This window comes from Rhinoderma darwinii, chromosome 1 (genome assembly GCF_050947455.1).
Source record: "Rhinoderma darwinii isolate aRhiDar2 chromosome 1, aRhiDar2.hap1, whole genome shotgun sequence".
Taxonomy (NCBI): domain Eukaryota; kingdom Metazoa; phylum Chordata; class Amphibia; order Anura; family Rhinodermatidae; genus Rhinoderma; species Rhinoderma darwinii.
The window spans coordinates 31,978,509-32,001,398 of record NC_134687.1 but is presented as its reverse complement, the minus strand read 5'-3'; the positions used below and the strand labels follow the sequence as shown (position 1 = coordinate 32,001,398).

Genomic DNA, 22,890 nt, shown 5'->3' with positions numbered 1-22,890 from the left:
ATCGGTGCGCCGGTTTCTTTTGAAAAAGACGGCTCCGTGAGACCAGCCCGTTATTTAGTATAAAACATTTTCATGTACTTTGTATATCAATTCACCATTTTCAAGATCTCCACTTAAAGAAAAAATTAAAAATAAAGAAAAAAATAATAATATAGTTTAACCTGGTGATAAACTTTTTAATATGCGCAGGCTCTCTCCATTGATTCCTATGGGAGTGACGTAAGCAGCTGAGTAGTCAGAGCGGGGATCTGAACCTATCGCACATATATGGTATATGTCATGGGTATGCCATAAATGTCTAAGGTGGGAATAACTTTTGACCACCAGTCTAGCTAGAGATACCTAAGTCCTGGGGCCAGCTGAGTATCCCAACCCTAACCAAAGTACAAGGAAAGACGGCAGCTATATGTGAAATTGTGCTATCCGGTTGGTTCTGTCTGAGTCTCGCAGGAATCACAGATCATTACACCTCTTTTGGCAGTCAGAAATTATAAATCTATGTGTGCTGTCCAGTTTCTAAGCTAGGATTGCTGTTATGACCATATATACCTGTACATTGATGTCTTATGGTAACATCATTGAATTAGGCTCTGTTCACACTTTCATTATGCTTGGCGAATGCACTGGGAAAATCTTCCAATGAAAATGCTGGACATATAGATGTATGCAACTGTAAAGGTCCTATTACGCGGCCTAATATGGGCCGTAAAAACGAGTGCTGATCAAAGTGGCAGCTAGTTGATTGGCGCTCGTTTTCTCCTTTCACAAGGAGCAATGATTGGCTATGTATAGGGACGAGCGATTGTTACTACGATCGTTCATCCCCATATATTTCCATCATGTCGGCAGCACATCTCCCTGGGATACAGGATGATGTGCTGACGACAACGATGGTATTTCTTGTTGCATAGATGATACGATCAGCCAATGAACAAACGTTTGCTTGTTCATCGGCTGATCGTTCCCCTGTTTACACAGGGCGAGGATCGGGAACGAGTAATCATATGAATGCTTGTTTGCCCGATCATTGGCCCGTGTAAAAGGGCCTTAAGGCATACAGTTGCCAATCTTACCCATAGACTCCCATTGTAAAAAAACTAATCTATTCTTTTCAATACAGTTTAAAAAAAAAGGTATGCAACATACACCGCCGAGTGCCAAAAGGACATTCATCGGGTCAGTTAAAGCCTATCCCGGCATACATGCCGGACGCATAGTAAAATACGAAATGTGAACATAGCCTAACCGTGATGTGAAAGCAGAACTCTGGTTGCTTCTGTGTATTTCACACCCATTATTGGTTATATCTTAAAAACCCTTAAAGCTGCCATTTTGGATAGAACCATTTAGGAAAAATAATATATAAGGCTGATTTTAATTTAAAAAAAATCATGATTGATCAAGATGTCTTTGTGTTTTTGACTGTAATGGGGGAGAAACACTTAAGGCCTCATTCACACTGGTGTTTGGAAGATCCGTTCTCCCATCTGTCATTCTCTAAAAATAGGAATCGATCTCAGATGGAGACGGTTGGCAATGTTCCCCTCCTCTGGGAATTCCTGGATTATACCTATTTTTTGCTTGTATTTCTGGAGTTTCAGTCTTGCTTGTTTAGTGTTTTTGTGTCCCTCAGACACTTGCTCCACGAGGTCCCTCATCTCCTTCTCTTCTCTCAGGCGTTTCTCTGCGTACTGCCGCATCAGCTTCTCTGTCTACAGAACAAACAGCCAAATGAGTATAGAAATAATCAAGAGAATTCACATATATAGAGACATGGGGATGTCGTGATCATGGGGGTAGTCATTTTTATTTTCTTCCTGAGTAATCCTATAGATGGAAACTAGAGTTGGCTAAAATGGTTAATAACAGAAAAATAGATTTGATTTATCTTTGATTCATTCTTTGGAGTCAACAGTCTCCTTTAATCTGAAAGGCACGTGCTCAGTCCATAGATTTCTACCAGCTCATTTTCTCGAGCACCGGAGATTGGCAGCCATTTTCCCAGATGAGTTCCTGGAGGCAAAAGTGCCAGTGTCACATCATTATTGTGCCCCACCAGCAACAGCAGACCAGTGTTTTTTGTTGTTGTGGGGCCCCGGTTCGCGGCTCTGCACTACAATGGTTGGCAGTATTGGTACTTAATGGCCATGGATAGTGTCCCAAAAACTACATAGCATGAAGATCTCTTATATGGGGAGGTATGATCTATAGTAGACCCGTGGTACATATTTGGCTTGCACAGCCACCAAGGTCAGTCAGGAGGATCGGCCTGGGAAGAGAGGTTGGTGTACAGCAAAGAGGGGCCTAACCCCATTACCACCCTGCATTCCTGAAGTTGTGGCATCCTACCCCCATCTTCCCACACCTAGAGGGCCTGTTGTGCCAACAGGCCCTCTAGGTGTGGGAAGATGGAGGCAGGATGCCACAACTTCAGGAATGCAGGGTGGTAATAGGGTTAGGCCCCTCTTTGCTGTACACAGGTAATGTGTTAGTAAAAGGGTGGCGTGCACCAACATTTTTTGCCCATAGAAGTTACAAAGGGGGTGAGAATCCCTATTGTTAAGCAGGTGCTATTCCTGTCATTCTTTGCAAGGGTTATATGTTCTGTCTAAAATATGGGATCCCGTTTATAAGATTCCTTCCACCCTTCTGATGTTTGCTGTTTAACATACCAGTGGTTGACTATGTTGGTCTCCAGATAGGAACATAGGAATTTAGTGTAGTCACCCACTCGCTGCAGCCCCTGTTGCTAGGCAACATTCCAAACTTATTCAGATGCTGCCTTACAATCACAGCCCTTACTAAAATGATTCATTAGGAAGCCTTTTTTTGTTCACCGTAGTCTCCCTTTAAAAGAGCTGAGTGTATGTAGTGCTCCAACTTACTAATATCCATTGAGGCAGAATTATTACAACTATCAATGGGACAGTTTTTCTGATAATGGACACATTCATCTAATCAAGGCTATATGTATATGTATACGACAGCCTTGGATGCTATGTATATATAATCTTGGATATTGGTAAAAGAACTAGAAACCCATGGTACCGGTCACTTCATTATAACTATCACAGAATGAAGGGCTTGAAAACATTGTGTACAATTACATAGAATTGAACATTACCAGAGAGCTGGTCATTAATATCCCCTGGAATTGCTGAGATGGTAATTCTAAAGCACGACTCAAAGTCAGCGCTCCGTGCACCCGGCCTTTTTTTAGAAGACTTTTAGCGAAATGATAATTGAAAAACATAATAATATACTTCAAAAGTCAAAGCATTATAATAATGTGAAGGACGAGGTGAAAAAGAGGATACGTGTTCTAGTGAGGGCGAGTGATGCTGCGGGGCCGCGATCTCCAGTGGGATTCATCTTGTCACATCATTGTGTCATTTTATTGCCTCTCGCAGTCAATAGATCAAAGTCATTTCTGAACATCTTTTTGTATTATATTACGAAGCAATGAATGTTATGTTCTCTGTCTAACCAGTATCTACAACAGAAGCAGGACCTCATGTGTCAAGCGGATAAACATTCATAAGTTGACCCTACATTCTGCCTATTTTTCCATAATGGGCGATCAGTGACGTCATCAGGGCTGGGCACCAAGAGCATGTGCCCTGGATCTTTTGGTGCTATATGTATTTATGACGGAGCAAATTATTACGGGTCGGGCTAAAGCTAAACTATGTCCGGCACTAAAACTGCCTATCCTCCTGCTACTACTCCCTCCACCATCAACCAGCGCCTCAGGTGTTATTTAGCCTAGCAACTCCCTGACTGAGGGTTTAGGGGATGACTTAGTAGTTTGAGAACTTTGTGAGCACAACTACATAAAGTCTTGTACGGAGCAGGGATTTATGATCTCCCTTCAACGCCTCGGTTTATGGACAGGGACATAATATAAGGTTTCGTTTTTATGTTACCTGTATAGCAACCTATGTCACTGCCTACAATGAGTAACCGGCCATGTATTCGTCTATATCCCATCTGACATCTTCCTGTTCTACTCTTTTATTGTTGCTTTAAACCCCTAATGCATTGAAAAACTAGAGCAGTAGTTTATGATCGCCGTGCGGATACTCCCAATTTATATTTATTTATCATCGTCACATTTGAAGCGAAGTTGTTTGTCTTAGAAATTAGAATAAAGTTTCACAGGATTAATGCCGTGTGGATAGAATGGAAACAGTGTACAGATAATTGAATTCCCTCTGCCTTAAAGCCATACATTAGTTTAGATTAATTAGACGCCCGCACGACGCTGCCAATGTGCTTTATGTCTTTAAGCATTGATAGTAGCTTCACAAATCTGCCCGTGTCTACGTCTTACCTCCTCTTTCTTCATTAAAGCCTTTTTCTTGTTCTCCTGGATGAGGTTCTGCCGCGCCAGTACAGCTTCCTCGCGGCTCAGCTTCCCTTCCAGACGTCGGCATTCTATGTCGGCTAGTTGATTTTCCAGGTCTTTTGCCTGCATTTGGCGCTGCCATTCCAGAAACTCGCTAGGGTCCCGGGCCCCATCCACCAGCTTCTCTATTCTAGAAAATACATTGCAGATAAGTAGATTTTGTTAACTGTATGCATTAAGGTAGGGCCGATTTCAGGAAATGGCAAACTGGGCAACTGCCTATGGCCCCCACCTCCTGGGGGCAAACTGAGGAGGGAACCTTCAGGAGCAACAAGAATTTACAATAAACGCTTTTATTGCCCAAGGTCACCAGAGTTTTTTAAATTATGAGAAGGAAAGGGAAATAGGGTGATATAAGGAGTTGTTGGGCTACTTTGCTCGTTGCTCAAGATCCCTTTTGCTATAAAACCAGCCCTGGTCATAGACAAGGCTAAAATTACCTTCTTTTTTTTTATTTATAAAAAAAAGTCTTTATTCATTTTTAGTATAGAAAAAAAGTATAATAAATAAATAAAAATTTTTTTTTACACCTAATTATACCAAGTAAACTCTCCCATAAATATCCTATTATTACAAAAGTGTAAAAAATGTAAAATTATAATTTTGATTTTGTCAGCGCAATGTTAAGGCGTCTAGTTCCAATGACGTGGTCGGCATACATATCTTATCTGTTTGACTTTTTTTCTCCAGGAAAAATATTACTTCTGTCCTAAAAGTCCTATATGGCCCGATATGGGCCGTGAAAACGAGCGCTGATTGACGAGGCAACTCGTTGATCGGCGCTTATTTGCTACTTTCACATGGAGCTATGATCAGTAATGTATGGGGATGAGCGATTGTTACTACGATCGCTCGTCCCCATACATTTCAATCATGTCGCCAGAGCGTCTCTATATTTACACAGGATGTGCTGCCCACAACGATAATATTTATCGCTGCATAAACTATACAATCAGCCGATGCACGTGCAAACGCTAGTTCATCGGATGATCGTTGCCCTGTTAATTAAACGCTCGTTTGCCCAATCATTGGCACGTGTAAAAGGGCGCTAAGGTTGCATCTGATATTACAGCTTATCCTTATGCAAGTGTATGAGACTACAATACCAAGCACAGCCATAAATAGACGTGGCACGATTCCTCTATGCGTGGACATCCCCTTTTATAGTTCAGCACCCATTAAAGGGGTTATTCAGGATTGGGGAAAAAAAGGTCTGTTTTTTCTCTAGAAACAGCGCCACTCTTCTCTACGGGCTGTGCTTGGAATTGCAGTTCAGCCACTTTCACTTGAATAGGAATGAGCTGCAATATCAGACACACAACTTGAACAGGGTGGTGCTGTTTCTAGAAAAAAACAAACCAAAACACTTTTTTTCTATTCCTGGGCAACCCCTTTAACTCATGTTGATGTCACATTAAAGGGTATCTATTACCAGGATTAGCAAACACCCTGTCAAAGCTCGAGGATGGCCAAACAATATAACTGATGGGGGAGGCAGGAAATATTTTGCCACATATGCTAGTCAACATACACAGCATCCCGGTTCACCAGCATCAGTTAGCATTTCTAAATCCTTGTGGCTCATTATGGCCAGAGCCTTCTTGTGTCTACGTACCTTTCTAGTGTATCTCCCCTCTTTGCTGGTATAAGCCAGTATACAATTTTAATGATCTAAAATGTATGCCTCTGTCTGCAGAAGTTAGCGCCAGATGGTGACACAAATCAAGTGAGACAAATTTTCTAGCATTTTTGTGGCTGTAAAAAAAAATTATAATATCGGCAGAAAATGAGTAATTGCTGGTGATGTGATTTCTAGAATTAAGTGAAATTAAAATATTTGAGTTTATAAAATCCTATATATCCAGATAATAGCCATGTGCCAATTTGTCAAATATAGAGCCACTGGAGCCCGCCTTGCACACGACCGTGTTTTTCATCCATCCGTAAATGCTGTCCGTAAATACGGATCTGTAGTAATTTATAGTCATCCGTAAATCATCCACGTATACGGAAGGGTGTCCGTAAATATGGTCCTAATTTCATCCGTAATACACCCGTATTTACAGATCCACTAAAAAACAGGGAGGAATCTAGGGTAGTCTCCTGGCATCACATAGCAACGCTTCCGTAATTACGGACGGTTATCGATGCATATCCGTAGCCGTCCGTAATTACGGAAGCATCCATAGACATGTATGGATAGTCCAAGCTGTAATTAGGGACAAAAAAAAGGACATGTTGTATCATTTCTACTGCACGGACACCAATCCGTAAAAATACGGAAAGGTGTCTGTAGCCCATATAAATGAATGGGTCCGTAATTATGGATGAAAAATACGGTCGTGTGCATGGGGCCTTACACAGGGGCAGTGAGTCACTAGGGAAGCTACTGCCATCCATCCGGATCCAGAAGGCCACTGTGCTTGTGTATGGCAACCAGTATAGTTCCCAGCCACCATATAAAAGGGTGCTGCACTACATGAGACTGCTCTGTGTACTCTACCTGTTCAGCTCTTCTTCCACCTTTCGCTGGTAAAGAGCGCCCTCTCTTAGTATGGCTGCCGCATTCAGTCTAACTGGGACATTATCAACCTGGAAGGAAAAATATTTAAGAAAATAGGAAAAGCAGTAACAGAACTGTTTCAATCAGGTACAACTGTATATCAGCTCTTTGGAAGCCATGACTTTTAAAGGGGTATTCCCATCATTCAACGTTATTGCTAGGATTGATTGGTGGGGGTCTGACCTCTGGAACCCATGCCAATAGTGAAAATGAAGGGGCCACATTGCTGGTTTAGTGTTGTAGCCGCTTCACAGTGGCGCTCCCACCCACCCGCTGTGCAGAAAAGGTAACACAGCTCCATTTCCTTCTTTCAGGCTCAGGCGAGTGATGTCACCAGCTGTGCCCGTCTGCTCCATTCACTCACACTGTGCTGATGTCTATTAAAGATCTAATATGGTCACTGGAGAGAAGCAAAAGCCTGAAAGTCATGGCAATGTCAGCCCTAACATCATATCTAAAGTGACTGTTACAATGGACGATTACTTTATAGCCGTTTCCCAATTATTAAATTAAGTAATGCAGTCGTTCCTATCTGTTGACCTCTGAAGACTTTCACAGATTCTTGACTGTCCACTGGTCTCATTATGTAGATGACAATATTGCCCACCTAGATGAGACAGCCCTTTTCTGGTCCACGTCCAAGGCAGTTATGAAGGAACAGATTATCTCTTATGTAAATTTTAAAAGAAGGGAATATCGCAAGAAGTTGCGTATTTGGCGATCAAATCCTTACTGGAGACCTATGTACAGGGTCAGGCAAGATGGGGAGTGGACATGACCAATAATAGATATTTTCAATCGGGTAATCGGGTTGGTTCACTACTGGCAAAAATTCATAGGCCTAAACACTCGAACCACAATATTGTAAAATTGTTGGACCCTGTGTCTCATTTCGAAATTTTAGACTCTGACCGCATACGACGGGAGTTTGTGAACTATTTTGCGGACTTTAACCGGATGATGTTCTATGATCAGGAGGAAACTAAATCGTTCTTCTCAAAGCTTCATCTGCCCAAACTAACCGAAGAATGTAGAACAGTCCTAAACAATAATATCACAGAGGCGGAGATAGCCTCAGCGATCTGGGAGCTACCCAATAACAAAACGCCTGGTCCTGATGGCCTGTCTGCAGAATACTACAAACTTTTACCAGACATTATCCCAACATTGACTAGAACGTTACAGGCCATATATAGTGGGGAGATTGACATACCTAACTTTCATGAGTATAGGACCATATTTCTTCTAAAACCTGACAGGGAGCCAACCCTTATTTCCACCTATCGCCCGATTTCCCTTGTGAACCAAAACTATAAACAATTAACACAAATTTTGGCAAATCGTCTCCAAACCATGCTCGGACCGATTATAGCCCCAACCCAATTGGGATTCTTGAAAAACAGACACTCTACTAAAGGTATCCATCAGGCTGTAGAAGCCACGGTATCTGCATCTGATCCCTCCTCCCCAGTGACAATGTTGCAGGGGCTTGACGTGGAAAAGGCATTTGACTCTGTATCATGGCCATTTCTCACGGCGGTGTTGTAGTCTCGGGCCTTAACGCGCTCCCAGGCGTGCTCCACCACATCCCTTACCATTAATGGGCTTAACTCACCTCCTATCCCGATTTTCAGGGGTACACGCCAGGGATGCCCTCTCTTCCCATTATTGTTTAATTTGTCCCTAGACCCACTTCTTCATCATCTACAGTCCCTTGCACTCTTTCAGGGTATACAGATTGGGGATTATCAAATTAAGCTATCGGCATTTGCAGATGATATTTTGTTATTCATATCTAACCCTGCTCCTACTCTCAGACTGATCCTTCAGGACATTTAGTGTTATGGCTCCCAGTCAGGTTTCAAAATCAATATACAGAAATCGGAGATCCTGAAAGGTCCCTCCAGGCCACTTTGGTCCTCGAGACATGACTTTAAATGCAATTCGGACTACACCCTCTATTTAGGGGTACGTATCACAAGACAACCATCACGTTTATATAAGCAAAACCTAGATCCCTTTGTTGCGTGATTGGAGTACTATCTTTCTTGGGAAGGGCAAATTTGTTAAAAATGGTTATCTTCCCTAAGCTGTTATACTTGCTGCAATCCTTGCCTATATACTTGATACCAGTGGACGTTAGGCGGCTGTACGCTCTCTTTCGTGGCTACATTTGGAACTACAAGAGGCCTAGAGTAAACATGTGCATATTACAGCAACATCGTGAACATGGTGGGATTAACTTTCCCCAGATTCACTTATATAATATGGCAGCTCAACTACGAGTGATTGGAGACTGGATAACTGGTAGCTCCTGCTTTACTGATTTCACATTAGATCAATAGACCCATTTCCTATACGTGCCTCCTACACACTCCTTACTCGGCTCTGTTATCTGATCAACGAGCTAACCCTCTAGTTATGTCTTCATGGAGGACTTTGACCAAGGTCAGACAACACTTAGGTTTTAACCCCTTCGGGACGAAGCCATTTTTTGATTTTCGTTGTTCACTCCCCACATTCCAAGAGCCGTAACTTTTTTATTTTTCTGTCAATGGAGCGGTGTGAGGGCTTATTTTTTGCGGGAGGAGTTGTAGTTTCTTTTGGTACCATTTATAGTTCCATATAATGTACTGGGAAACTGAAAAAAAATTCTTTGCAGGATAAAAATGGAAAAAACTGCTATTCCTCAATAGTTTTTGGGTTTCGTTTTTACGGCTTTCACCGTGCGGTTGAAACAACAAAATATCTTTATTCTCAATACGATTACGGTGATACCAAATTTATATAGTTTTTTTTATATTTGACTACTTTTATTGATAAGAAACTTTTTGTTAAAAAATAAAATGTTTTGTGTCACCACATTCTGAGAGTCAGAACTTTTTTATTTTTTCACCGATTGCGTGTTGTGAGGGCTTATTTTTTGCGTGACGAGCTGCAGTTTTCATTCTTTCAACGCCTCAGTTGATGCGATCGCGATTGACCGCAGCCTTTGAGGGGTTAAACAGCCAGGAGCAGCGCGATTGCTGCTCCCGGCTGTTAGTGTAAGGTGTTAGTGTTAAAGAAGAGGCTGGACGCAGCACGGAGGGCTTAAGGGGAAGCCTCCATGACTGACATAGGAGGGAAAGCGTTAATTAGTTAGGGAAGTGAGGGAGGATAAGGAGGAGTTGGGGAAGGGAGGAGTTAGGGGACGGTATCTGTTCTTCCCGCTGTTTTCGGCATTGAGCCGGAAGCAGCGGGAGGAAGAACACAAAAAAATCACAAGCTCCCACAATCCCGGCCTTAATTGGGTTGTGTCCCTTGCGTTTTGTCTTTTATGTGTGTGTTTGTCTATGCTCATTCGTATTTATGTTGTATTCTCATGTAACTTGTTGTTTTTCAATTTTAGGAGCAGGTCCAGGTGTCATAGTGACTGGCGGGGGGAGTCCTTGAGGTTGGTCAGTACGAAATGGTGGGGGGGTCGCATCGGGGGTATGCGTCCCCCAAAAAGGTATATAATTTGAAGACTTCATAGGGTGTTATCCCTTTGAAGTGGTCTTTTGGTGGTTGGAGCCATCTGCAGAGGTGGGCCGTGCCTCCGAGCTGGTTTATGGCTGGAGGTAAATAGTTGGTGGTGGTTGCAGATGGCTAACTCGAGGTAAAAATATCGGAAAAATGGCTTCAAGGACTTCCCCTGCTCTGATTTAGTGTTAATGTTGATTGGTTTTACGGATTCTGACCCATGTTGGGTCATGTGAATTATAGGAGGAATTCTCTGGTTGACTTCCTAAGTAGTTATCCGAATGTTTCGGATTAAATTGCATTTTATAAACAATGTAAATTAATAAACGGCTGCTGTGGCCATTTCACATCCAACCTCGGTTGTCACGTGTCTTTTTTCTTGGGTGAATGGGTGGAAAAGGGGAAATAAAATGTTCAATAACACATGACTCTACTTAGGCAAGTCATGTAGTGTACGGTGTACTGTGCAACGTGTACTATAACAGTATAATGTTTAGACATGCTTTTGCCATAGGACATTTTGTTTGTTCACTCTTTATTTGTAATGTTAACTTATTGCAAAATAAAAACACAGATAAAAAAAAGTAATGAATCGTTTCTTTTTTTAAATATATATCTAAATAGGTCCAAAATATCCATGGTGCTCTAGGGTGATTATGAAATAATTCCTAATATTCATGAAGTCTAGGATGGGTTAGAGGTTAACACCTAATATTCCTAGTGATTTAGTATGATGGAGAAGTTATCAGTATGTCAGTATGATCTGTGGTGGACTAGGGCAGTGAAGGACGAAGGTGTACATATTACCGTATTTCATTTTATTTCATCTAAATAGTTACATAACTCTATGCTGATTTGAATTCCCTGCTTTCCTTTACATAGCTATAGAGTAAAAGGATGAAATTCTGACTGCCTGCATTCACCACTAGGGGGAGCTTACAGCTCTCATTGAATTCAATACTAGCTGTTTAAAGGGAATGTGTCGCTAGAAAAATATATATATATTTTTTTAGTTAAACAGTTAGTATAAAAATGATTACACATTGTTCTAATTTTTTTAACTTTTTCACAAGTCAGGAAATATTATACATTAGATTCTAATTTATAACATTTCCATGTGCTGGTCCTTAGAGTGAGCAATTCCCAAAATTGCAGCATTGGCATGTGGTAAAGCAACCTCATTGCTTTATGCTGCAAAATTGGAAAAGACAAACTCGCTCTAGTGTCCTCACACAATCCCCCCTCCCTTATCCTGGCTAGTGCCAGGAGAAAGGAGGGGGTTGAATGTTCAAACCTCCTACACTGTGTGCTGCCATTTTTTGAGCGAATGAACAGTGTAGGAAGATTAGATACAGTGGTAATCAGACAGTATAACACGAACATACACACACATCACATACACAAACATAACTTACCTGCTCCTGCCGCCGCCGCTGCCTCCGCTCCCAGTCCTTGCTTCTGAACATATGGACGGAAGCCGCGACCGGAAGTAGTCATCTTACTGTCCGGCCGCAGCTTCCGGTCCACATGAAAATGGCGCCGGGTGTCGCTCTGCCGAACGCCTTCCTTTTGGACGGCGTATGCTATAGTGAATGGAACAGCTCCCGTTCGCATTCTCTATGGGGATGTATGTGCCGTGTTCCATCTCTGTATGTGTCGTTAATCGACACATACAGAGATGAAAAAAAAAATGGCAGCCCCCATAGAGAAGTAAAAGAAAGAAAAAAGTACAACACAAAAACACAAGTAAATAAAATGTATTTTAATGACATACTAAAAGCAATAACAAAAAAAAATTAAAAATTACGTGACACCTTCCCTTTAACACTATATGTAGGAGAGCTCCCCCCTAGTGGCGGCTACAAGCCCAAATAATTTAATCATATAACAGATTTGTGGCTTTTTACACAAGACAATTCCATCTTCTATGGTGTCATGGATAAAGAAATGCTATAACCCCATCCCTCAACGTCGCTGGTGGCCATTTAGTTGATGCAAAACACCTTACAAAAATGGTTGGTATTCAGTACATTTATTTCCATTATAGAAAACAAACTCATAGGTGATGAAGTGGTAATAGGCTCTTACCTTCTTTATTGGAGCTTGCTGCACTTTCATTCTATTAAAAGCTAATTTGTTATCTTCTTCTTTCGTTATTTCTGACAAAACACGCTGTAAAGACAAGAACCAGATGTCACATAATATTACTATGAAGAATTCACTTTTTGTTATATCAACATGCATCTCCTCCAAATGAGAGAGGATAATATTATCAGTATATTTTCTGTACAAGGATTAATTTAATATATAGCGGGCTGTATACTTACCCTCCTCGCTCCTGAATCTTGTTTGTTCCGGGCGCCACCGCGCTGGATCCTGCATCAGAACAAAGTATGGGGTGGCACACACAACGTCCTGATACTGGACGGCGCCCGGAGCTAAACAAGAGCCGGGTTCGAGGAAGGTAAGTATATAGTCTGGCCAGGAGTCTGAATATTTATTTTTTTAATTGGGGCCTAAACTAAATAAGAGGTCTGGTTTTGAGACTGATATTAAAATAGGAGTTCTAGGGTCCGAATATATTTAGAGGGTCTGTTCTGGGGTCTGAATATATTTAGCGGTTAGATCTGAGGTCTGGTCTTGAGTCTGATATTAATATAGGTATCTGGTCTGGGGTCTAATATTAATATAGGGAGTCTGAATTTATTTGGCCACATCCTTTTATATAAGCCACACCCCTCAAAAACGCCATTCCCATTTATGTCAGAATCAAGAGGAAAACCAGCTAGCTTCAGTAGCCAAGGAAGTATCTGATACATCCTTGACTATAAGGGCTCTAGATTGCAGATCTAGCTGCAATTTAGCCTTAGTTAGAGCAGGTTAACTTCAACCCATTGTGACAACCTGGGGACCACTTAGCTCATGGGCTCGACATCTCCAATGTGAGATGGTTGGCACACATAGAAAGTTCACTCCAAAAAAGGTTTAAACCAGCCGCAGCTAGCTTTATTGTCTTCACAACAGCAGTCAGTGGTACAACAATAAACATACAAAATAAACCCTAGGCCGTCCAGCCTCTAACTAACACATTCAGTGTCCCTCAATATGTGACACTGAGCCTTGTGCCCAGCACCTCATAACCTTCCGTTTTACCTCACACGGTGGTGACTCTCACAGGCTAGCATGCCTGTCTTCCCCAGACTGAGAGCCCTGTATGGACTGCACACACCTGATATAAAGAGCCGTCTCAGGTGGAGCCTAACTAGGGCTCATCAGACAGCCCAAGCAGCAGCAGAGAAAACCCTCTCTGCTGTACATGCTCCCTGGTTGCTTAAAACCTGAGTTTCTGCACTGTCCAGTAGCTGCACTGCTAAAAAATTAATCCAAAGGCTCTAGCTCAGGCTAGAACGCAGCTATAGCTGTAATCTAGGTCTAGATCTTACTTGACCCTGTGTGGAGGAGAAGGGGTGTGCAGAGGAAAACCGGCTGGCAGCGTGCAGTGGGAGGAGGAGAAGCAGAGATTCCCCTCCTGTCCCTGTATGGCTGTAGATGACCCCAGAGGAGGGGTAACATTAACTTCTGTTCATGTTATCACCCCCATCCTTATTAGGGAGCATACCTGCCAATAGGGGGTGTCCCTTTCACTCAGTGCTGACAGTACCAGACTGTCTATGGACACACCCTAGCAACAAGGCGAATGGTAATGCCGAGTTATAAATGTATTCATACATTTCCAAGAGGAAAAACAGAGAAACAGCACAATGCAAAATTATTACATTTATATTTTATTAGGAATATAAGTATTTACTAAATTTGCCATGTCAGGAGAGCTGGCAGATCCTCTTTAAATGTTAAAAGTGAATAACTCCTTCTACAATGCTATTTTGTTGTGAACCAAGCCGTTCCACTAGACTGATATGTACACAGTGTCAGAAGTAATAAAATATCTTGCATGTATGAAATGTTATTTTTCCTCAGCTGTAATACTTATCCTGTGCTGCACTGATCTGCGTCTGAAAACCTTTTAGTGTATTTTTCCGTATATGTTTTTAGAGCACTATTCAAAAGCCAAAAAGCCATAATAACGCTACAGGAGTGCACTGAGTGCAGAATGTAATGAATTTCTAGCTGTGCAATAAACGTTGGGAATCGTGTATAAAAACAAAATCACAGGACATGTGCCCTATCTGGAGGCGCTGACCATGATAACAATAACGGACCGGTTTTAATCCTGGCCCCCGACAGAGGGCACACAGCACTTTCCACAACTCCCACTCATTGCAATGGAGAGCGACTATAGGTGTGAAGTCTGCTCTCAATTGACAGCAAGGACTAAAATCCTCCGGTAATTGAGATCAGTAGTTGTTCCATGGGTTGGACCTCCACAATTAATCCTATTGATAAGTGCACCCTAAACTAACCCCCTTTGACTGCCACATTATAAAGCCCCCCAACCACTTTCCACAACTCCCTACATTCCACCCCCATCTTTTCTTAGAACTTGTGTCTCGGCAGATATTATTACCTGATTGAACATTTCCCCTTCCCTAAAATTAGTTTTTTTTCCATCTTGTTAGATTTCTAACATTTGAGACTAAGTATCGTAATACAAGATTAGCAGAAAATCATCTGATATTTTTAGCAACTGATCATGGAGGCATAAAATACCCCAGTCATTGGGTATTCCCATCATTTAATGTTTCGGAATATTGCTAATATATGTCAAAATGTTCTGATTCCGACATTTGGGACCCCCGCTGATCACAAGACCAAAGGGACAGATGATTCTCCGGTAGTTCTCTTGCACAGCGACGGTCTTGGTCACCTGCTGTGTAGGGGTGGTCGGGCGTGTCACTGTGTATGGAAGATCAGTAAAGTAGCCGCATTGGTGAACTACTTTAGTGATTCTAAGGATATGTGGGGGTCCAGACAGTCAGACCCCTATCAGTCAGTAAGTGATGGCACATCCTAACAATTTAACCCATTTAAATGCCCTAAAAAACACACGGTTCAATGTAACATCTGGCCACTGCAGTATTTTACCAACCTACACAAAAGACCACCACGGAAGCATGAACATACGGTACACAGCTGGACATAACATACCTGGGTTTTCTCTGACTTCTCGGGATTGGCACATTTAAACTGCCCCATATTTGCTTCAATCAACAGCTCCTGAAATTAAGAATGAGATAAATCCTCATAGTAAAGACATTAGGGGAGTGCACATTACTAAGGGGGGGATCCCCGGGATCACATACAGTATACAGTGTTGCCCGTGTTAAGATCCTATCCCCAAAAACTCTTGCCTGGATTAATGCTGCGGGTGAGGCTTTTTCCATGTGTTTTTTTGCTAATAAACAAGAAAGCTGTAAATAATGTCTCACCTAATGCCAAGAAGTGTTATTTGGGGACCGAATCTTAGTCTACTGGAGTGCTACACATGCTAGTCTCCTTTAACTCTATACTGTACATATATATAGATTCCATGAGAACCCCTTTAAAAAAATAAATTATAGGACCTAAACAAAAAAGATACAGATACCTAACTGAACACAACTGATCGTGACTGACCCTCACATACGTTTTTTGATGGTTTAGGACTGAAATAAAAATAATAAAAATTGATCACATCTGATGGCAATTTAACATTACAGCCTAACTTTAATTTATCAAAAAATCTAAAAATTCCGCAACTTATGATTTGCCCACTAGATGGCGCAGCTCTGTGGTATTTATTGTATGGATGAAATTGCAATAGAACGGACTGCAGTTATAAAGGGACAATGTGAACTGCACAACTGATGGGGAAGGAATGGGGGAGCAGCTACCAGATACTTCTTGTGCCGCTAGCCTCATGGTGTGAATAAATAAATATTCCTAAAGCGGTTTGATAAACATTAAATAATAAATGATTTAATCTCACTGCTGGGACTATTCGGCTCAATTCACACATTGTGGATTTGCGGTGCAGATTCCGCACCACAAGTCCGCAGCAGTTTTCAGTTTGGTGCATGAGTATTGTGTTTTAAAGACCTCATCCACATGTTGTGTAAAAAAACTCAGCACAGAAATATTTCTTGCACCCATTCAATATTATAGGGTGAAATGTGCAGTGAATCCGCAGCAAAATCAGCATGTAACAGATGCGGATATTGCTGCAGAAAACCCACGAATTCCCGGCAAGATCAGCAACTACATTTTTCCTGCCACGTGTGCACCCTTACTATATGTCGACGCAAATTCGGCCAAAAGTATATTAGACTGAAGATTTAGGTAGGTGTGTCAACCAACACCTGTATCAGTACACCTGTTCAGTTCCAAATAATCTCAGTGGTTATTGGTTATCGATATATCGCAGAGGAGAAATAACACATAGACGCTGCTGGTATGCTCAAAAGACTCCTCTGATCTTTATTGATCCAAACAAGTATATTCAGTGAAGGAAATAAGTATTTGATCCCTTGCTGATTTTGTAAGTTTGCCCACTGTCAAAGACATGAACAGTCTAGAATTTTTAGGCTAGGTTAATTTTACCAGTGAGAGATAGATTATATTTAAAAAAAAAAAGAGAAAATCACATAATCAAAATGATATATATTTATTTGCATTGTGCACAGAGAAATAAGTATTTGATCCCCTACCAACCATTAAGAGTTCAGCCTCCTCCACACCAGTTACACGCTCCAAATCAACTTGGTGCCTGCATTAAAGACAGCTCTTACATGGTCACCTGTATAAAAGACTCCTGTCCACAGACTCAATTAATCAGTCTGACTCTAACCTCTACAACATGGGCAAGACCAAAGAGCTTTCTAAGGATGTCAGGGACAAGATCATAGACCTGCACAAGGCTGGAATGGGCTACAAAACCATAAGTAAGACGCTGGGTGAGAAGGAGACAACTGTTGGTGCAATAGTAAGAAAATGGAAGACATACAAAATGACTGTCAATCGACATCGATCTGGGGCTCCATGCAAAATCTCACCTCGTGGGGTATCCTTGATCCTGAGGAAGGTGAGAGCTCAGCCGAAAACTACACGGGGGGAACTTGTTAATGATCTCAAGGCAGCTGGGAACACAGTCACCAAGAAAACCATTGGTAACACATTACGCCGTAATGGATTAAAATCCTGCAGTGCCCGCAAGGTCCCCCTGCTCAAGAAGGCACATGTACAGGCCCATCTGAAGTTTGCAAATGAACATCTGGATGATTCTGAGAGTGACTGGGAGAAGGTGCTGTGGTCAGATGAGACTAAAATTGAGCTCTTTGGCATTAACTCAACTCGCCGTGTTTGGAGGAAGAGAAATGCTGCCTATGACCCAAAGAACACCGTCCCCACTGTCAAGCATGGAGGTGGAAACATTATGTTTTGGGGGTGTTTCTCTGCTAAGGGCACTGGACTATTTCACTGCATCAATGGGAGAATGGATGGAGCCATGTACCGTCAAATCCTGAGTGACAACCTCCTTCCCTCCACCAGGACATTAAAAATGGCTCGTGGCTGGGTCTTCCAGCACCACAATGACCCGAAACATACAGCCAAGGCAACAAAGGAGTGGCTCAAAAAGAAGCACATTAAGGTCATGGAGTGGCCTAGCCAGTCTCCAGACCTTAATCCCATCGAAAACTTATGGAGGGAGCTGAAGATCCGAGTTGCCAAGCGACAGCCTCGAAATCTTAATGATTTACAGATGATCTGCAAAGAGGAGTGGGCCAAAATTCCATCTAACATGTGTGCAAACCTCATCATCAACTACAAAAAACGTCTGACTGCTGTGCTTGCCAACAAGGGTTTTGCCACCAAGTATTAAGTCTTGTTTGCCAAAGGGATCAAATACTTATTTCTCTGTGCACAATGCAAATAAATATATATAATTTTGACAATGTGATTTTCTGTTTTTCTTTTTATATAATCTATCTCTCACTGGTAAAATTAACCTAGCCTAAAAATTCTAGACTGTTCATGTCTTTGACAGTGGGCAAATTTACAAAATCAGCAAGGGATCAAATGCTTATTTCCTCCACTGTAAGTATGATGACAGAAAAGGTGTAGGCTTTGATTTCAGCCAATCATCTACAATATGATAGTAACTCTGATTCAGTCAATGAGAATATTTCAATGCATTATAATAATTCTTCCCATTTCAAGGTCTCCCAGGTGCCCTGTCCCTTGTTACATGGGGGAGACACACTTCAGTTACACAAGTTAATGGGTCTCTACTTCTTATCTCACTAGAAAATGGAATTAACAACCAAAATGTCTCGCAGGTATGGTAATTTCGCTAGGTGTCACCCACTAAGTGGTAGTAACAACACCTCCAAAAACGTCACTATAGATAGCGAAACTCCAAGAATAACCTTGAAAACTATGAAAAACAGGAGTCTTAAACCATGAGTGTACAAAGAAATAAATATACTTTTATTGTTACATCAAAAAATTCAAATATAAAAACACAAATACACAACGAGGTATTAAAATTGAAGGGTAAATGGGTAGATCAAATTCTAGACCTTCTACACAGGTATGCCATAAATACTACAGACAGAGAATTCTACTGACTGTGGTTTTAATGGAAGAAAGAAACAACGTGATGTTCCATACAGACAGTGCCGATACCCTGAAACAGCACTTCCTCATTCCACCAATGAAATAGCAAATGCATATCAAGTAAGCAGCATACAGATGAATGCCACAAGGAGTTATATCTAACCCCACCTTTTGCCTGGTCCCGGGTATAAGACAAGAGAAAAGTATAACCTGAAAAAGACCCGGTGTATAAATAGGAACCAAAATCCACCTGGCAAGAATCAGGGAAATGAGTAGATAATAGCTTACCCATGAAGTTTATGGGAATAGAATGATCCACCTAATGTTTGAGGCACCCCTCAAACATTAGGTGGATCATTCTATTCCCATAAACTTCATGGGTAAGCTATTATCTACTCATTTCCCTGATTCTTGCCAGGTGGATTTTGGTTCCTAATAATACACCGGGTCTTTTTCAGGTTATACTTTTCTCTTGTCTTATACCCGGGACCAGGCAAAAGGTGGGGTTAGATATAACTCCTTGTGGCATTCATCTGTATGCTGCTTACTTGATATGCATTTGCTATTTCATTGGTGGAATGAGGAAGTGCTGTTTCAGGGTATCGGCACTGTCTGTATTGAACATCACGTTGTTTCTTTCTTCCATTAAAACCACAGTCAGTAGAATTCTCTGTCTGTAGTATTTATGGCATACCTGTGTAGAAGGTCTAGAATTTGATCTACCCATTTACCCTTCAATTTTAATACCTCGTTGTGTATTTGTGTTTTTATATTTGAATTTTTTTATGTAACAATAAAAGTATATTTATTTCTTTGTACACAAATGGTTTAAGACTCCTGTTTCTCATAGTTTTCTAGAAAATGGAGACTGCAGATAAGATGGCACAACATTACATCATTTAAACAAAGCCCTTGTTCAAGGCTCACTCCCTCCCTTAGGGTATGTTCATACGCAGTGACTAAAAACATATGAAAATTCGGAGCTGTTTTCAGGCGAAAATAGCTCCTGATTTTCAGACGTTTTTGTAGCAACTTGCGTTTTTCGCGGCGTATTTTACGGTCATTTTTGGAGTCGTTTTTCAATGGAGTCAATGAAAAACGCCTCCAAAAACATCCCAAGAAGTGTCCTGCACTTCCTTTGACGAGCCGTAATTTTACTCGCCGTATTTTGACAGCAACGCGTGTAATTAAGGCTCGTGGTAACAGAACACCGTAAAACCCATTGAAAGCAATGGGCAGATGTTTGTAGGCATATTAGGGGCATTTTTTCAGGCGTAATTCGAGGCGTAAAACGCCCGAATTACGTCTGAAAACACTGCGTGTGAACATACTCTTAAGGTAAACAATGTCATTCTTCATTCTACCAAGGATGATTGATCTGCTCCTAACAAGAATAATAAAAACATTCAACTCAAGAACACATAACATAGAATTGTTTCAAGACAACTGCTCCTTAGATTAATATATATTTTACTTATTAATCTCAAGATGGCTCCAAAAAAATGGTGCGGCTTTTGCTGCGTTTTGCTCAATGCTGGGAGATAGAGACATATCCTTTGAAAAACGCAGCAATTCAGTCCACTTTCCGCAGGAGGAATTTACATTCTGTGGTACGAAAAATACGCACCGCAGGTGAATTTCTGCTCTGAATTTTAACGCAGACTGTGGATGAGATTTGTTAGATCTCACCGACTTTGCTGCTACTGTATTCTGCTGTGTATATTCCATCCGCAATTGCGGAAAATACGCAGCAATTCCGCCACGTGTGGACAAGCCCATACTCTGCACATTCCTCCTTGTACCGCTACCCTCCGTCCACTGTCTATTGTCCTACCTGTATTTACTACTGTTTCATTTTGTCTCTATAATTGTGTCTTTCCTTGTACAGCTCCTCTCTGTCCTTGTACTGCCGTCCTTTCACTCGCTGTGTCTGTATGGGGAGCTGCGTACAGCGGACAGCATTGTGGGTCGGTCATCATTGGGAGTGATGATCCCTGAGAATAGCTGAGATGACTGACCATTGTGTGACCTGGATCATGCTGCATGGACACTTTTTCTACTGTCTATTGGTATTCGCATTACTGGGTGTGTTACTATAGACAAACTGCTCTATTGATTTAAAAGCCTTTATACCGAGAACAATTGTCCTTGCAGCGTTCCCAGCCAAGACTGTGTATATCACATATGCTGACACATTGCAAAAGAGGCATTGACAAGACACTGCCAAAATAATTAACAGTGAAAGTAACGCCGGGAATATGCGATGTGGAATAATCCTTGTCTGTAGTTTTGTTAAAGGGGTTGTCCGAGATACCATCATATTTTCAAAAACCCCTTTAATGCATGTAATTTATAAATGTAAATACATTTGTAATATACTTACATTTTCCAAAGTGGCCCCGTTTCCAGATCCTGCCGTGGGGAACTTGACTGGTGACATCACTCTCTGCACTGGCTCTGCCGCTTTGTTGATCTTCAATTCTTTGCCGGGTATACGACACATCACTTGTCACGTGGTGTATATCGGCTTGTTCTGTTGTAACGCGCATGCGCGGCCCCTGCTGTTATCTCGAGAACAGCAGTGACCGCGAGAACAGCAGTGACAGGGCATGTGCGTTACGGGCTGTAAAGCAGAACAAGCCGATATACACCACGTGACAAGTGACGTGTCGTATACCCGACAAAGAATCCAAGATCAACAAAGCGACCAGAGCAGAGAGTGACGTCACCCGTCAAGTTCCCCACGGCAGGATCTGGAAACGGGGCCACTTTGGAAAATGTAAGTATATTACAAATGTATTTACATTTATAAATTACATGCATTAACCCCTTAATGACCGGGCCTGTTTGGACCTTAATGACCAAGCCAGATTTGTCAAATCTGGTATGTCTGACTTTATCAGAGAATAACTCTGTGAAAGTTTTTAATATCCAAGTAATTCTGACATTGTTTTTTCGTCACATGTTGTACTTTATTTTAGTGGTAAAAGTAGACTGATACAATTTGTGGAAATTAATAGAAAAATGGAAGAAATTTTGTAAAAATTAAAAATTTTCCCTATTTTTAATTACACACATACTGTACAATATTTTAATTAAATATGTATTTTCATCTCTTTACTCCATTTTGGCAGCACTTTTGAAAAAAAGAAATTAAATTTTCAGCAATTTAGAGGACTTACAAATTGAATAATAATTGTGTACATTTTGAAGTACATTTTGCTTTCCTGCACCAAGCCAGGTTTTCAGAGGCTCATAGGTCTCAGAGTGATGGAAACCCCCACAAATGACCCCATTTAGAAAACTAGACCCCTTAAGGTATTTATTTAGGGGTATAGTAAGTATTTTGAACCCACAGTGTTTTGTTAAATTGAATACATAGCCGGTGAAAAAAATAATAATTTAACTTTTTGCATAAAAGTATCAGTTTGAAGACCGATTTCTTTGTAAAGCGAACATGAAAATGTAGAAACACAGCACAAAATCTATCGCCCTATTTCTCCTGTTTTCAAAAATACCCACATTGTGGCCTTAATGCGTTGCCTGGACACACGGCAGGGCCCAAAAGAAAGGGAGCACCCGGAGGCTTTCAGGACTCATATTTTGCTTGAAAATGTTTTAGGCCCCACTGTACATTTGGAGAGGATTTGAGCTGCCAGAACGATACAAACTCCCCATAAACGACCCCATTTAGAATACCTCTTAAGGTATTTATTCAGGGGTATAGTAAGTATTTTGACCCCACAGTTTTTTTGCTAAATTTAATACATAGCAGGTGAAAAAAATTACAATTTCACTTTTTTCATAAAAGTATCAGTTTGAAGACCGATTTCCTTGTAACGTGAACATGAAAATGAAAAAACAC

General features: G+C 41.3%; 1 protein-coding gene across 2 annotated transcripts in view; it reads right to left on the bottom strand.

Moving 5' to 3' along the window:
• CFAP99 (cilia and flagella associated protein 99) overlaps nucleotides 1-22,890 on the bottom strand; it is a 129,226-nt gene that overhangs the window by 38,686 nt on the left and 67,650 nt on the right. For both annotated transcript variants that reach the window (XM_075848965.1, XM_075848968.1), the window contains 5 exons: nucleotides 15,579-15,647; nucleotides 12,561-12,644; nucleotides 6,912-7,000; nucleotides 4,334-4,538; nucleotides 1,571-1,712 (listed from right to left, as the gene is read on the bottom strand). In XM_075848965.1, the coding sequence (XP_075705080.1) occupies nucleotides 1,571-1,712; nucleotides 4,334-4,538; nucleotides 6,912-7,000; nucleotides 12,561-12,644; nucleotides 15,579-15,647 (589 nt within the window). The remainder of the gene's footprint in view (nucleotides 1-1,570; nucleotides 1,713-4,333; nucleotides 4,539-6,911; nucleotides 7,001-12,560; nucleotides 12,645-15,578; nucleotides 15,648-22,890) is intronic.